General features: G+C 36.6%; 1 protein-coding gene across 2 annotated transcripts in view; it reads right to left on the bottom strand.

Annotated features, from left to right (window-relative positions):
* The window catches only part of FGF14 (fibroblast growth factor 14), a 589987-nt gene that overhangs the window by 128507 nt on the left and 447238 nt on the right, over positions 1-14242 (bottom strand). For both annotated transcript variants that reach the window (XM_005858188.2, XM_005858189.2), the window contains exons 2-3: positions 8825-8935; positions 2439-2542 (exon numbers count right to left, since the gene is read on the bottom strand). In XM_005858188.2, the coding sequence (XP_005858250.1) occupies positions 2439-2542; positions 8825-8935 (215 nt within the window). The remainder of the gene's footprint in view (positions 1-2438; positions 2543-8824; positions 8936-14242) is intronic.

Here is a 14242-nt window from a genome sequence, read left to right as displayed (position 1 = left end):
CTCCAGCTCTGAGATCCTGGCTGGCTGAAAGCAGGTTTCTGGGGTTTTGTTTAGCTTCTATATTTATAACAATGTTTCAAACTGTAAGCTCAGAGGCCGGCAGTGGCAGGCGGGGAACGTTGGCTTCCTCCGTCACTGGAGCAAGCAAGCCTCATGTTCGCTTCAAGCTGCCTGGCTGCCAGCCGCCATCTTGGCTGGCCGTTAATTTGCATATAGCCCTGATTAGCCAATGGGAAGGGTAGCGGAGGTACGGCTAATTACCATGTTTCTCTTTTATTAGATAGGATTTTAGTAGGCTCTCAGTAACTAATTATGGAATAAGTGAGTGAATGAGGGAAAACATTCTTTTCGCCGAAATATTTGAACTTCAATTTTTATTACATTGAAATACACGGGGCACTTTAACTAAGCAGTATTAGTAAAAACTGGAAATTTCATTTGATTTTTATCTAAGTTCTTTTCCTACAAGATGGTTGAGGATTCTAAGGGCCTGGTCTGGGCAGAGGGGATCTCTTAGGGTAGGGGTTGGGCGAATAGAGTGCCTCTTTCCAGATCCTGGTCTCGGAGCAGAGAGTCAAAGATGGGAAGGGGAGAAAACCAAGATCCGCAAAGCGGAGAATCAAGCCACCAAAGGATGGTCCAGAAGCCAAGTAACAGGAGAATCAGAGAGTAGAGAGCAGAGGATATGCCTGAATGTTGTCATTAGGACAATTCCTGGGGCAGGGCTGTTGCCAACAGATGTGATTCCTGGGCAGGGAGGCCCTATTTAAGATGCCAAAGATTGGGCCAGTCAGTTGGTGCCTTCCTCACTTCTATTCCTGCTGCACTGCTTACATTGCAACAAATATAACCAGGACTCCCTTGTATTTTAGGCTAATGCACATACTCCTACCTTGAAAAAAAATAGCACACTTGCACAACCTCGTCACAAAAAAATATAAAGTATCTCTCTCAGTAGCAAAAGTAAAACAAGCATTTAAATTTCTCCTGACATCAACACATATACCAGAGCATAACAATGTGATCTCAGGAGGGGGTCAATGGTGGGGGGAGGGGACATCTGCAATACTTTCAACAATAAATATGAATTTTTAAAAAATCATCAACAGAAACCAAGGACTAGAGGCTATGGCAGATACTGAATCTAATACTTTTTAGGCATCTCAAAGATTACTTGGGGGAAGAGAAACAAAAGTAACAGAATAAATGTCAAACCAATAAAGTTGATTTGAATCTGAAATAAGCATCTTTAGAAAATGATCTTCCTCTAAATCGAATTTTTCCTCAAGGGGGATAGGGAATTCTAGCTTGAGCATGCTTGCAGATGTTGAATATTCATCTTATGTAACAGAATGCAATTTGCATAATGTGGGGCCAGGTCTGCATGCAGGAACACCTTCAGGGAACTCAGAAGAAGGTTCCAAATTAACAAGAGCATTCCCCACCTCACCACAAAAGGAATCCACAACTCACATTTTATTTTCTTTGACAGATTTTCCAGATTTGTTAAAGAAAATTTATCAAATTTCATGGGAGGCCCCAGAGAATGTTTCTGCTTAAGTTCTGTGTGCATGTGTGTGCCTGTGCGTAATGTGTGTGTGTGTATATTTACATGTAGTTTTTTTGATGATGTAATTTAACAACAACAGAACTAGTATTTAACAACAACAAAAGCAAATAAAAACATTTTTCCTTGAGGCACTATGACTTTGATCTATTGATTTTTTGCTCAAAGGATAGTAGAAAGAAGTACTTTCATCTAGGTCTCTAATACTGGAACCTGTGTCGGAAATTAACTCTAACATCATTATAATGTATGTATACAGCACATCTGAATGCAAATTATTTGTAAAGAGTAAATATTCCAGAAGAAGTTATATGGCTGGAAAAGTGCTCAACTTTATAAACACAAAACAAGGAGGCTTGCTTAGAGTTAAAAGCAATATACATTTTGATATTAGAAGTATGTTCCCAGTACAATGCTTACACATTTTGAATTCTTATTTTTAAAAGAACTAGTCCCTTTAAATGTTTCTCTTCTCTTTTCAGAATTCACATTAATTCTTTCTCTTTTTATAAAATAATCTTTTACAAGAGGTTCTCAAAGACAAGTACATTTCTAAATAAATGTACTTAGAAATAAAAAGATTATATTAACATCAACTCTTTCAAAATTGCTCAATTTTCTATAAACTGGGTCACTTTTTAAAATATGCAAATACACAATTTTGCAAAGTAATAATGTCATTCTGCTGCTTGACATGCTGATATTAACAAACACTGATGAATAATGAATAAACAGCTCCCACAACACTGCAGCAAAGATAAAAAACGGCAGAGGCAATAGACAGGACTTTCTCATTTTGTTATTGCTGCTATTGCTATTGCTATTTTGCAAACATTGAAAGAAGGACCAAAGACTACGGCATGTTACTTACTGATGGGTAGAGATAACCTTCTCCATTCATGGCTATGTACAACCCTGTCTTCACTCCCTGGATGGCAACAACGCGCAGTCCCACTGGTATGAGGTTGAACAGTGCTGGAAAGACAAACACGGTCTGTCACCAATGGGCAGAAAGTAGCAAAGCACTGCCATCACCGACCTCTCATCTATTTTATTGAAGAAACATCATCTTTGTTACAACCTCCTGAGAAGTTCCAATGAACTAACTTTTATTTCTTTTTATAATTAAGAAGTGTCTGCTATGAGTAGTATTAGCACTTGAACTTTAGTTTGTAGATCTTAGCAGTCTGCCCATAGCATTTTGAAGAGCTGGTGGGAAAATGAGCAGAATCAAGCCTGTAATTATGCTTCTAGTATCACAGTCTCTGACACCACTTGATACCAAAGTAATCAGCTGTAAAGATTCTCAAAGAGGAGAATTTAAAAAGTCCAAGTTGACTGTTTATCCTGGCCGTTCCTGCAGAAGGTGTGCTTAATCATTGCAATGTAGCACAGCCCCGAGTTAAAAAGGTAGCTCCAAATCTCAATTACTGTTGCTGAACCAACATGATAACCCAGCAGAGCCCAGGAAAGATGTGCATCTGATAATGTGCTAAATCTAGAAAGAACTAATCAAACTGAATGCAATGCAAATTTTAGAAAGACAATGCTCTTTAGTAATAGTTCATAAAACCATTAGTGAAAACTAAAATAAAAGAGGAAAAAGTTCTCAATTTTACCCACCTTAGAGAAAAAGAAATCATTTGTTACCATGTTTTGTTTCTTCCCTTATCAACAAAGAAGTGTTTTTATATGGTCTTTTTTTACAGAGTGTAGATAGTAATGTTATCTTGGTTTTTTAAAAAGTCTTAACATCTCTTTAGCACACTTCCATGACAGTGTCACATGTTGACTGTTTAGTGGGTTTTCTGGCATCATGTTTAGTAATCATTTGATGATTTGGGAGACTTTATTATAGATACATTTATAAGAGGACTATTAATTATCCACAGTGAGTTTGTCTGCTCCCATCCAAGTTCTTTTTAATTTACATGTAATCTTAAGCAATAGAACCAGGCCAGAATAGTCAATACAAAATTAAAATGTTGAAGTAAATGTATAAAATATTTCACTTTTTGTTTATCAGCTGTATTACACAAAAGGTAAATAATTTGAAAAATGTGGGGAATTTTGACTTCAATCTATGGGTCTACTCAGTATGTAGATATATATCGTGCTCTATTTAATTTGGAGGCATATTTTTTAATAGGGTAGACAAAGTTACACCTTCTCTTCCAGGTATTACATCCCAATCCCAGTATCCAAAGATGTCTGCGCTACACAACTGATAAAAGGCAGGCGATGGCTGTAGGTAATTTTCCCTAGAAGAATACTCAGGGGCATATATGATTAGGTAGATCATTAACTTTCATGATACAAACTAACATTGGGCTGTTCAAACTGAGGAATGAGATTTATATTTGCTTATTTCTATTATTTAATATTAAACATGAATGTGGAGTTGGTGAATACTATGTAGCTCTTAGTATCCTTTGTTTGTAGAAGACCATTGGCCATTTTCACTCTTGTCTAGGACATCTGAACTGTTCCATCTTCCTCATAATTTGAAAGGATGGGCACCAGAATAATTCCTGATTTATGTGCAAAACTTTTTTTGGGGAAAACATACTTGTATGCCTGACCATACAAACTAGTCTAACCTAATATATTTAAATACTCTAAGCTTCATATCCCTAATGGTATTTGTAGGTTCCATATATTTGGTATAGACCAGCTGGTATAATTCACGAACTCACCAAAATAAAGGGGTGTGGGAAAAATAAAAATGATAAAGGATAGTCTAAAATGACCATACTAAAATTAACACACTGGGTTTTTCTCCCAGGATTTTGTTTTGGACCTGAATTATAAATACAAGTTATCATTTATGAAATGATAATAAGAAGTGAATCCAATAATCACTGTCATGTGGAAGACCATCCAGAACTGACCATGTTGGATACATGGTGCTAATTAAAGCCACGGGTCTCCACATTAATTGAGACATCATTATATTTTTTAATTCTTTTAGTATTATACATAATTATAAAGCAGTGCCACAAAGTTTAGGGGAGTGAAAATAATGAAGAAGTCCATGCTATTTTGTTTACTCTGTGGAATACTCTAGGTCTCCGCAGAGTAGTGATTTTCAACGCTGGCTGTACTTTACTAGTAAACTAGGACAGCCATGTCCAATCCCAGATAAAATCGGAATCTCAGGAAGTGGGTATAGGGCATAATACATTTATTTTGAAAGCTCCCCAAAGGACCCTAAGCTATAGCCAAGATGAGAAGCGCCATCCTAAGGCTTGTGGGGTGGTGGTAACTGTGAGCTATCAACAATTTTTACATATCAAGGTATTATGTTGAGAACTTCTAAGGTGAGAGGGGTTGGTTTGTGTGAGGTTTTAACATTGCTATAGTTACTAGCATATTGATATTTCTGTAGTCCTACTCTGCTTGCAGTATCTAGTAGGTCTGGTAACTGGAGCAATGGATTTTGGCAGCATAAAAAAAAAACTGCATGGCAGCCCCAAAAGCAAAATGAAGGAAAGAAAAACACTCCCTAATCAAATGCCATAGTTCATGGTACTACTACCTACCATAGTTCATAGTTCATGGTAGGCAGAAGGGAAGCGCTAAGATTTTTAAGGAAGTGACCCCTGAAAATTAGTGTGGTCATGAAGCAACCCAGGTGTTCACTTCATCTTGTGAAAGATCCTTCGAGGGCATAAAGAAGTCAGTGATAAACAGTCAAGTTGCTGCAGCATCCTCTCTATTATCAACTTTTTCCTCCAAGAGGTTCCTGGATCTCAGGCTGGAAACCCTGGGACAACATTAGTATCAGCTTCACCTACCTGCTGGCCTTTTTCCTCTTCTTAATTTATCTAAAAACTATGACAAATGCAGCTTAGCAGGGTGGTTCTGACTTTGTCTAGTTGTAAATAATTTCGCATTTAAAAGTGGGATATGTGTTGAACTCAAATCACAAAGATTTGAAGGTTTAAGCCTCAGGCTTGTCCTGTTAGTAAATGTGGGTGGCATCAGGGCCACTCTTCGGTTATTTCTCCTTATTTTCCTACTTATGGATGACTAATCCTTGTTTTGTGTTCAGAGAATTATCATAAAACTGAAACATGTTGGTGAAAAATTATATCACACCCTTCCTCCAACCAAAAGGACAATGATTTCATCAGGAACTGTCTCTAATACTCACTCATAGTTAAAGAATACCTTTCTGGACTAAAAATTTTCTTAAGATTCATAAGACTACTGCAATGAACCCGAGAAAAGAAAATATCTTAAAATTCATCATTAACAAAACTGTATACTTTAGTTCAAAAGGTGACAGTACACAAAAGTAGAGTTAATTAGCAATTCCTATTGCTTTTGTAAAGCTGCTATAATTCTGCCAAGTTTTATTAAATTTTATAGTTATACAATTTTTATAGCCTTTTGAGGAGAGGACCTTTGTCTCACCCTGCTTTATACTGTTCTGCTACGGCTCTGCAAGTGTTGAAATGGTAACAAAACTAGCCAAATTGGCTTACAGTGCATAAAAATGCAATGGAACTTGTAAGAAAAGAAGCTGCAGACCAGATCTTAGAATAAGAATTTCAATCCCTTGCCCTAACCGGTTTGGCTCAGTGGATAGAGCGTCGGCCTGCGGACTCAAGGGTACCAGGTTCGATTCCGGTCAAGGGCATGTACCTTGGTTGCGGGCACATCCCTACTGGGGGCTGTGCAGGAGGCAGCTGATCGATCTCTCTCATCGATGTTTCTAACTCTCTATAAAGAATTTCACTCCCTTGAGTGTGGGCAATGTGATTTAGTTCTGGTTTGCTTTTACACAGGGGCTTCTGTCCCTGCTTCATGCACAAAACTGTTCACCTGCAACATTTAAGGGGATAAGAGGTGATCTCAAGAGTGACCAAGAGATTCTGTTCCTTCTAATGCAGTTACACAATAGGAGAAAAGAAGCCCCATACATTTAGAGAACAGAAAGTCACGTATCTTTTAGTATGTGAGCTTTCCAGTTTAGTGTGTGATATTATTCAGATAACCAGACATAATTATGCGTGGATGTATACAATGTCTACATCTGCACTTTACAATTTAGAAAATATTGTGCTACTTCTTCAATTCTGAAGGAGTATGCTTTTAAACGAAGTCTACTTGACCATTCTGAATCTGATATTGATTCTCATCACTAAAAGGAACCAATTCATTTGGCATTATAAAAACCAAAGAAGAAGGTAGGAAAAAATCATAAAACATTCATTTGAAGGAAATTATTTTTCTAAGAATTCCAATTATGCAGCATCTTCTACAGCTATATTTTATTTCCTTAAAAAAAAACTTTTGTCGTAATAGATGACAACAGCCTCTATTCTGATAAATCAGAGAGTCAGCTCTTGTAGTGATCAGAGTTAGGAAAACTAGTTCCTTTGCTCTACTAGACTCTGGTCAAAGGAAATCAGAGAACATTGATGTCATCAGAACTTATTAATATCAAAAGTTCATGACCCCCATAACTGTGAGACGTAAGAAAAGGGGAACACCTTTTTTGAAATAATTGGCAGGGAGTTAAAGATTTAAAAAAAAAAGAGCAGATGTATGTGTGAACTTGAACCAGGAGAAATTGACATCTTTTACAGGACAAAGATGGTCAAGTACCGATAATTTTAAAACATTCAACCTAATTATAAAAATGCCAAGTAAACAAGGACACTGGTCTTTTAATAAAAATGCCTCCTCTTTCTTCTGTCTGAATTAATTTACCTTCTCTTTTCTTAAATCAAAAAAGGAAATAAAAAATAAACCAATGAGCAAATATAATAGGGAAAAGTTAAAAAATATAAAAGGATGATATAATAGATACATAAAGGGAAAACTATTAGAAATTGAAAAAGAGTAAAGTGTAGATAAATAAAAAAGAATTTTAAAGTTAAAAGAAAAATGAAGCAATATCCAAGTTTAAAAAATAAACACAGTGGCTTTTAAAATACTGATATTTCACATAGTAATATCAATTGCAAAAATATTCTATTTCATATTATTAGGTGCTATCAGAATCAGTATTAGTGAAACTTTGATTACTAGAATTTAAAATAAAAAATGCCTATAATTGGCTTACATGCATTCAAATCCTTCCTTCTTGGCATTGGAATGAAGTTCGATAAAGAATAAATGAGCCTTGGCCAGAAATCTCAGTGGTTACAGCGTTGACCCCTGCACTGAAGGGTCCAGGTCAAGGGCATGTACCTGGATTGCAGTTCCAATCCCTGGCCCAGGTCTGAGTGCATGTGGGAGGCAACTAATCAATGTCTGTCTCACATTGATGTCCCCCCCCCCCGGCTCCCTCCCTCTCTCCCACTATCTCTAAAAAAAAAAAAATCAATGGGTAAAATATCCTTGGGTGAGCACTAATAGTAACTAAAAAAAGGATAAATGATAAATGGATGAAAAGATTCAGATCCATTCCTGACCCACTGGTAATATATGGTTAAATATTTTTAATAAAATAAGGTTTTGCTTTTCACTAATTTTCCTGAGCAGTACAAAGTGGGTCTATTTTAGAACTGATGTGCTAAATTAAAAGGAATGAGATGCCCAGGTAAATAGAAAATGGGAAAGAAAAACACACAAAAAATGAATAAGGAGAGATACTAGAATACAAATACAAAGAAAAATTATATATAAAAAATAGTAAAATGAAGACAGACATTAATATGATAGGAAGTGTGTGGCTTTTTACTAAAAAATCTTATCACAGACCCAATTCTATATAGTAGTCAAACATCGTATACAATGTATTTAGAGGCACACAGCCTTCAAGTCCTCTCTATAAAGAGATCCTTTCTTGTTGAATGCAAATGTTTAAAAATTAAATTTTTATTATTTAAACCAATTTGTATCCCTTGAGTTTCCAGAATTATCATTAATAAGCTATAGTCCTGATATAAATAACACTTCCAAAGTAAACATGTAACCAACTTCTATTTGAAAGCTCTAGGGTACTTATTTGACTTTTATGACAATGAGGTTAAAAGTAATAATAATATTTGAGTTATGACAATTGTTTGAAAAATACTTAAAATATTAACAGGGTTATCTTAAAGTAGCAGGTTTCTTGCGTTGCTCTATTAATATTTTCATCCATGTGGTCCAAGTAAAATTGTAAATGTTATTCTAGTTGTAACATTGTAAAAATGAGCCAACATAACCAAATAATTGCAAATGTATTATTGAAAAAGTCAGCAGCGTGTCTTCTACCAACTGTGTTAACATAACTGGTGGTCTGAAGTTGTCACTTACTAGAATTAGTGCTGTCATCCTTGGTTCCATCGAGAGCTCCATCGGGGTGCATTTGCAAGTAGTAGCCTTGCCTGCAATATAACCTGGTCACTATACCCTTGAGCTGGGGATCTGAAAGGCAAACACAGTTGTCATAAGCCTCACAATGTATCACAATAGAATTTCTTTTTGTTTGTTTTTTTTCTTTATTTTTAAGAAATAAGAGGGCATTTTAGAGAAGTAGCATCTTATATTTTGTGAGTCCCAGATTTCTCTGTATTTGTGAAACCTGGCGTATACTAAGCATAGAAGGTAAAGAGAACATTGTTGTAAGCTGCATTTGTCAGCGGCAGAAAATGGGTCATTTTATAAAACTAATATGCGTGCATTTAAATGATTAGTTAAAATGATTAAACTACTTAATCTATTAGTTTAGCTGTTAGATGAGTCCTAAAATAATTAATTTAATAGTTTAAGCTAATATCATTCAGGATGTCAATACAAGAGTTTTATAAAGTTCTGACTCAAACAAACCATGTTAAAGCCCTATGAGTGGATTTTAAAACTTAATTTAACAAGTAATCCCCAAGTGTGAAAAACCTGTATTTTAAAAAAGAAATCATACTGGCCCTGGCCAGGTAGTTCAGTTGGTTAGAGCATCTTAACCATACATCAAGGTTTCCTATTCAATCCCTGGTCAAGACACACAAGAGTCAACCAGAGGATACAAAAATTAGAAGAACAACAAATCAGTCTCTCTCTCTCTCTCTCTCTCTCTCTCACTCTCTCTCCCTCTCCCTCTTTCTCTCCCTTCCTGTCTTTCTCTCAAATCAACAAATAATTAAAAAATTAAAACAACAAAAATATACAAACATTTTAATGCACATTATTAGAAAAAGCCCCAAAATGGGGAATGTTGCTTGGTGTCTAAAGGGTCACTCTAACTTGCATGGAGGGATCTTTGGTTCTTATGCATGATCCAGAGGAAAATGAGAAAACTGGCTTCTGAACTCAGGGTGAGACCAAACAACAAGCCTATGCTGTGAGGTCAGCTCTGGCCACAATCTAGATAAATCAGACAAATTTAATAGATAACCCTACTCATTTATAGAACTAAGAAGGAGAGTAAAATTATCAATATGGATTATGGTTCTTGGCCAAAGGTCTTGAGGTAGAGGACAATGGAAGTTTATTAAAATAAAAATGGAACTTATATAGGAACACACTTCTCATTTAATGATTCAATGAAAACAGGACCACTCTAGTGATCCAGTGCTTCACAAAGAGCCAGTTGTATCTTTGAAAATAAATATTGGCAGGTGGCTTTTCAAAAGCCATGCCCATATCAGAACTAGATTTGATGTGGTATATCACAATCCTCACCATCTCCACAATTGCTGAAAGGGACATGCAAATCTGATCATGCTATCAAAACAATAGGATGTCACAGAACAATGAAGCCTAGCACCTTGTAATCAATAGAAAAATTGTGGTCGCCATTCCAACTCAAGTCTCCTCCCACTGGAGTGGTGAACACACAGATGATATAAAATAGTGCACCTGAAACCTATGTAATTTTATTAACCAATGTCATCCCACTAAATTCAATAAAAATAAAAAAGTATTCCTTGCTATAGTATAGTTGTTTTTTTAAAAAAAGAAAAAAATGTGGATTTGTAAAAAGGTGAACACAGTACACACACATGCAAAAACAAAAACAGAAAAAGATGTTCAAAAGTAGAATATTCTTAGCCTTTAGTTTAGTCCTCAAGAAATTAAAAATGCCAATATCTGTTTAAATGTACATCTGATAAAACTAATTAAAACTAATAATTTGAAAAATGACTCCATGGTACACAGATTTTCTTCAAAGTTAGCATAATATTATAGAAAACCTGAAACATAATGTATGAACACCACAGCACCACATCAGTGTGATTAAACGTATTAGAATATAAATGTTTTCAGAAGGCTAGGATTTTAAAAAGAAACATCTAAGTGATTATTAGATCGTGTTATGTAGGTGCCTTCTTCTGTAGTATATCACTTTAAAAATCACATCACTCTAAGATATGCATTAGTGGGGAAAAAAACGACTCTTGCACCTTAGTCTGCCCATCACTCAGTAGGACTTGACTGGGCAATCAGCCCTCTAAGCATTGAGGACTTCTTTTCTTAGGTTTGCTGCAGCAGATTTTTGCTCATCACTGACAATGGCAGCATAGAAAAGAAGAGAACAAAAGTAAAAAGGCAGCGGAGGGGAGGCAAATTCTTAGTTGCTATGAAAACAAAGAATTTTAGAGATTGGCATTTTTTCTCTAAAATGTTTATGTTCTGAATCACTTATTTTAAATAATTGCATATTTTAGCTACTAAATCTTCTGAACTTGAATTAACTAGGTCAGCCAAGGCAGTGCGAAGGCACAAGCGCCCTCACACTTGCACGAAGAGAGCCCTACTTTTATGATTTTTCTATTATCAGAAAATAAAAGAGATAACAAGTATTGATGGGAATGTAGAGAAAAGGGAACCTTCATGCACTGCTGGTGGAAATGTAAATCGGTGCAGCTACTGGGGAAAAAAAGGTTCCCCCCCCCCAAATTAAAAACTGAACTACCATTTGATCTACCAATTCCACTTCAGGGTACTTATCTGAAGGAAATGAAATCAGGATCTCAAAGAGATATCTGCATCCCCATCTCAGGGATTACATTATCATTCACAGTATGCAAGATATGGAAACAGCTTGTGACCATCAACCAGTAAGTAAATAAAGAACATGGAAATATTACAATGAAATATTACTGCGCTTTAAAAAGAAGGAAATCATGCCATCTGTGACAACATGGATGAACCCGGAGGACATCGTGCTTAGAGAGCCCTGCTTGACCTCACTTTATTTCTGATAAGGAAGTGTGAGTAAAACATGGAATTGTGGTGTTGAGTTCTCATTTAACTCCAAGGAAACAAAATCAAATTGAGTTCTATTTATCTAGTTTCACATTATCTGGTATTTTCTTTTTAGAAACCATAACAACATTGTGTTCTTCTCAGGTGCCAGGCACTGTTCCAAGTACATCACAGGACTAACTCATTGCTTCCTCACCACAAGTTATTTAATAGGAAGCCCTTTCTGACGAAGAGGAAGTGGAGACATGGGGCTAGTAAGTAACTTGACGAAGAGCTCATAACTAACGAGTGCAAAGCTGGGTTTTAACATGTTCCTGCCCACTTCCCTCCTACCCTATGTGGCTTCTATAAAATGAAGAATCAAATTGAGCCATCTTAAAAACCGAAAATAAAACGGAAACCAATCTGGTTTGTTTTCTGAACCGAGGTGTTTAAAGATCAACCACATTTGTATCTACACCCAAATCCTGCAAACCTGCAGCCAAATCTGTGATATAAAGCAATGACATGAAGTTAGAAAGAATCAAAGTTCTTGAACATCTATTCTACAATCCAACCCACGTTGCCACTGGCTGCATTTCCAATAAATCTCTCTACCCAGGCAATTTAATACTGTAAGTTTAAACCTAGGGAGAGAGAGGGAGAGAGAGAGAGAGAGAGAGAGAGAGAGAGAGAGACCTCCTGGTTCATAGGTCGAGGCTCAACCACCAAGCCATGCAGGCTGGGCAATGCTTGCTTTTTTTTTTTTCCAATGAGTTGGCTAATACCTACAGATACGGTCTTCCCAGCTCCTTCATTCTTTTTCCATTTTCACAGGTAGCAGCAGGTAAGCCCCTCAGGGCCTCGCCTAGGTGGTCTTTCTGTTTGTACTGTGCCTGTTCTAATCCATCAGATCCTGAAATACACAGCAACTTTTTGCTGGCGGCTCAATTACTCAAACACCCTGCAGCCATGGGGCCTGTCTTATCTGCCTGGCCTTGTTTTCTACTGCTCCCACGCAGTGCCCTGTTTGTAGCCCAGCCTGGGTCACTGTGGACTGCCTGCAAACATTCCGTTATCTCCCACATTCATCCTGTTCCTTCAACCTTACCTGTCTCAAATACGCCCACCAGCATAAAGCTGCCCCTTGAACATCTGTGCGCATACACCCACATGCACAAATACATCCTTGCATAGTTAACTCCTTTTCCTCCTTGCCAAGATCAGCTCCATCAGCCCTTCCTCTAGGGCACCTTCCTAACACCTCAGGCAAAGTCAGATTCCTCCTTGAATGCTTTTATGGCAGCATATTTCATGGGTGTAACTTATTTTTTAAGCATCAAAATTATTTTTTTTATATGAGCAAAATTTTTTTTTGGTATGACATAGAAAAACATTTAAGTTATTTGAAAATGCCGGGCAAACACTGGATGTTCAGTATGATCCAAATTTTTAAACAAATATATTGTGTAACCCAAGTTTCCTACTCCTCTTATCTCTTTTATTTTATTTTTTATTTAAATTAAAAATTTTCCATCACCATTTATCCCCTCTATGCCCTCCTGTATCTCCCCCAACCCCCTCCCAATCCTCCAATCACACAGTTTCCATGAGTTCTCTCTCTCTCTCTGTCTCTCTCTCTCTCTCTCATTTTTTTTTTTTTGCTTAATCTCACTCCACAACAACCTCCCCACCCCACCAGAGATGTCTGCCTGCTCTCTATCTATGAGTCTGTCTTTATTTTACTTAGTAGTGCTGATATGTCTCCTTGTGCAAGGGAAACAAAAGAAAAATAAATAAATGGGACTACATCAAACTAAAGAGATTTTGCACAGTAAAGGAAACCACCAAAAAAAAAATAAAAAAGAGAGCCCACTGATTGGGAGAACATATTGGCCAATAATACATCTTGATAAGGGGTTAATGTCCAAAATTTATAAAGAACTTCTAAAAATCAACACAAAACCCCCCCCACAAACAATTCAAGTAAAAAATGGGCAAAATATCTGAATAGAAACTTCTCCAAAGAGGACAAACAGATGGGCAATAAACATATGAAAAGATGCTCAATGTCACTAATCATCATAGAAATGTAAATTAAGACCACAGTGAGATATCTCAGCTGTCAGAATGACTATCATCAATAAATCAACAAACAACAAGTGTTGGTGAGGATGTGGAGAAAAGGGAACCCTTGTGCACTGAGAATGCAGACTGGTGCAGCCATTGTGGAAAACAGTGTGGAGTTACCTCAAAAAATAAAAAATGGTACTGACTTGTGACCCAGTAATTCCACTTCTGGAAATTTATTTGAAGAAGGAGATGTGCAGGAGGCGGCTGATCGATGTTTCTCTCTCATCGATGTTTCTAACTCTCTATCTCTCTCCCTTCCTCTCTGTAAAAAATCAATAAAATATATTAAAAAAAATACATCTTGATAAGGGGTTAATGTCCAGAATTTATAAAGAACTTCTAAAAATCAACACAACCCCCCCCCCCAAACAATTCAAGTAAAAAATGGGCAAAAAATCTGAATAGAAACTTCTCCAA

Source organism: Myotis brandtii, unplaced genomic scaffold, assembly GCF_000412655.1.
Source record: "Myotis brandtii unplaced genomic scaffold, ASM41265v1 scaffold116, whole genome shotgun sequence".
In the NCBI taxonomy this organism is placed as follows: Eukaryota; Metazoa; Chordata; class Mammalia; order Chiroptera; family Vespertilionidae; genus Myotis; species Myotis brandtii.
The sequence above is the reverse complement of the archived record's forward strand: the minus strand, read 5'-3'. Positions and strand labels throughout refer to the sequence as shown.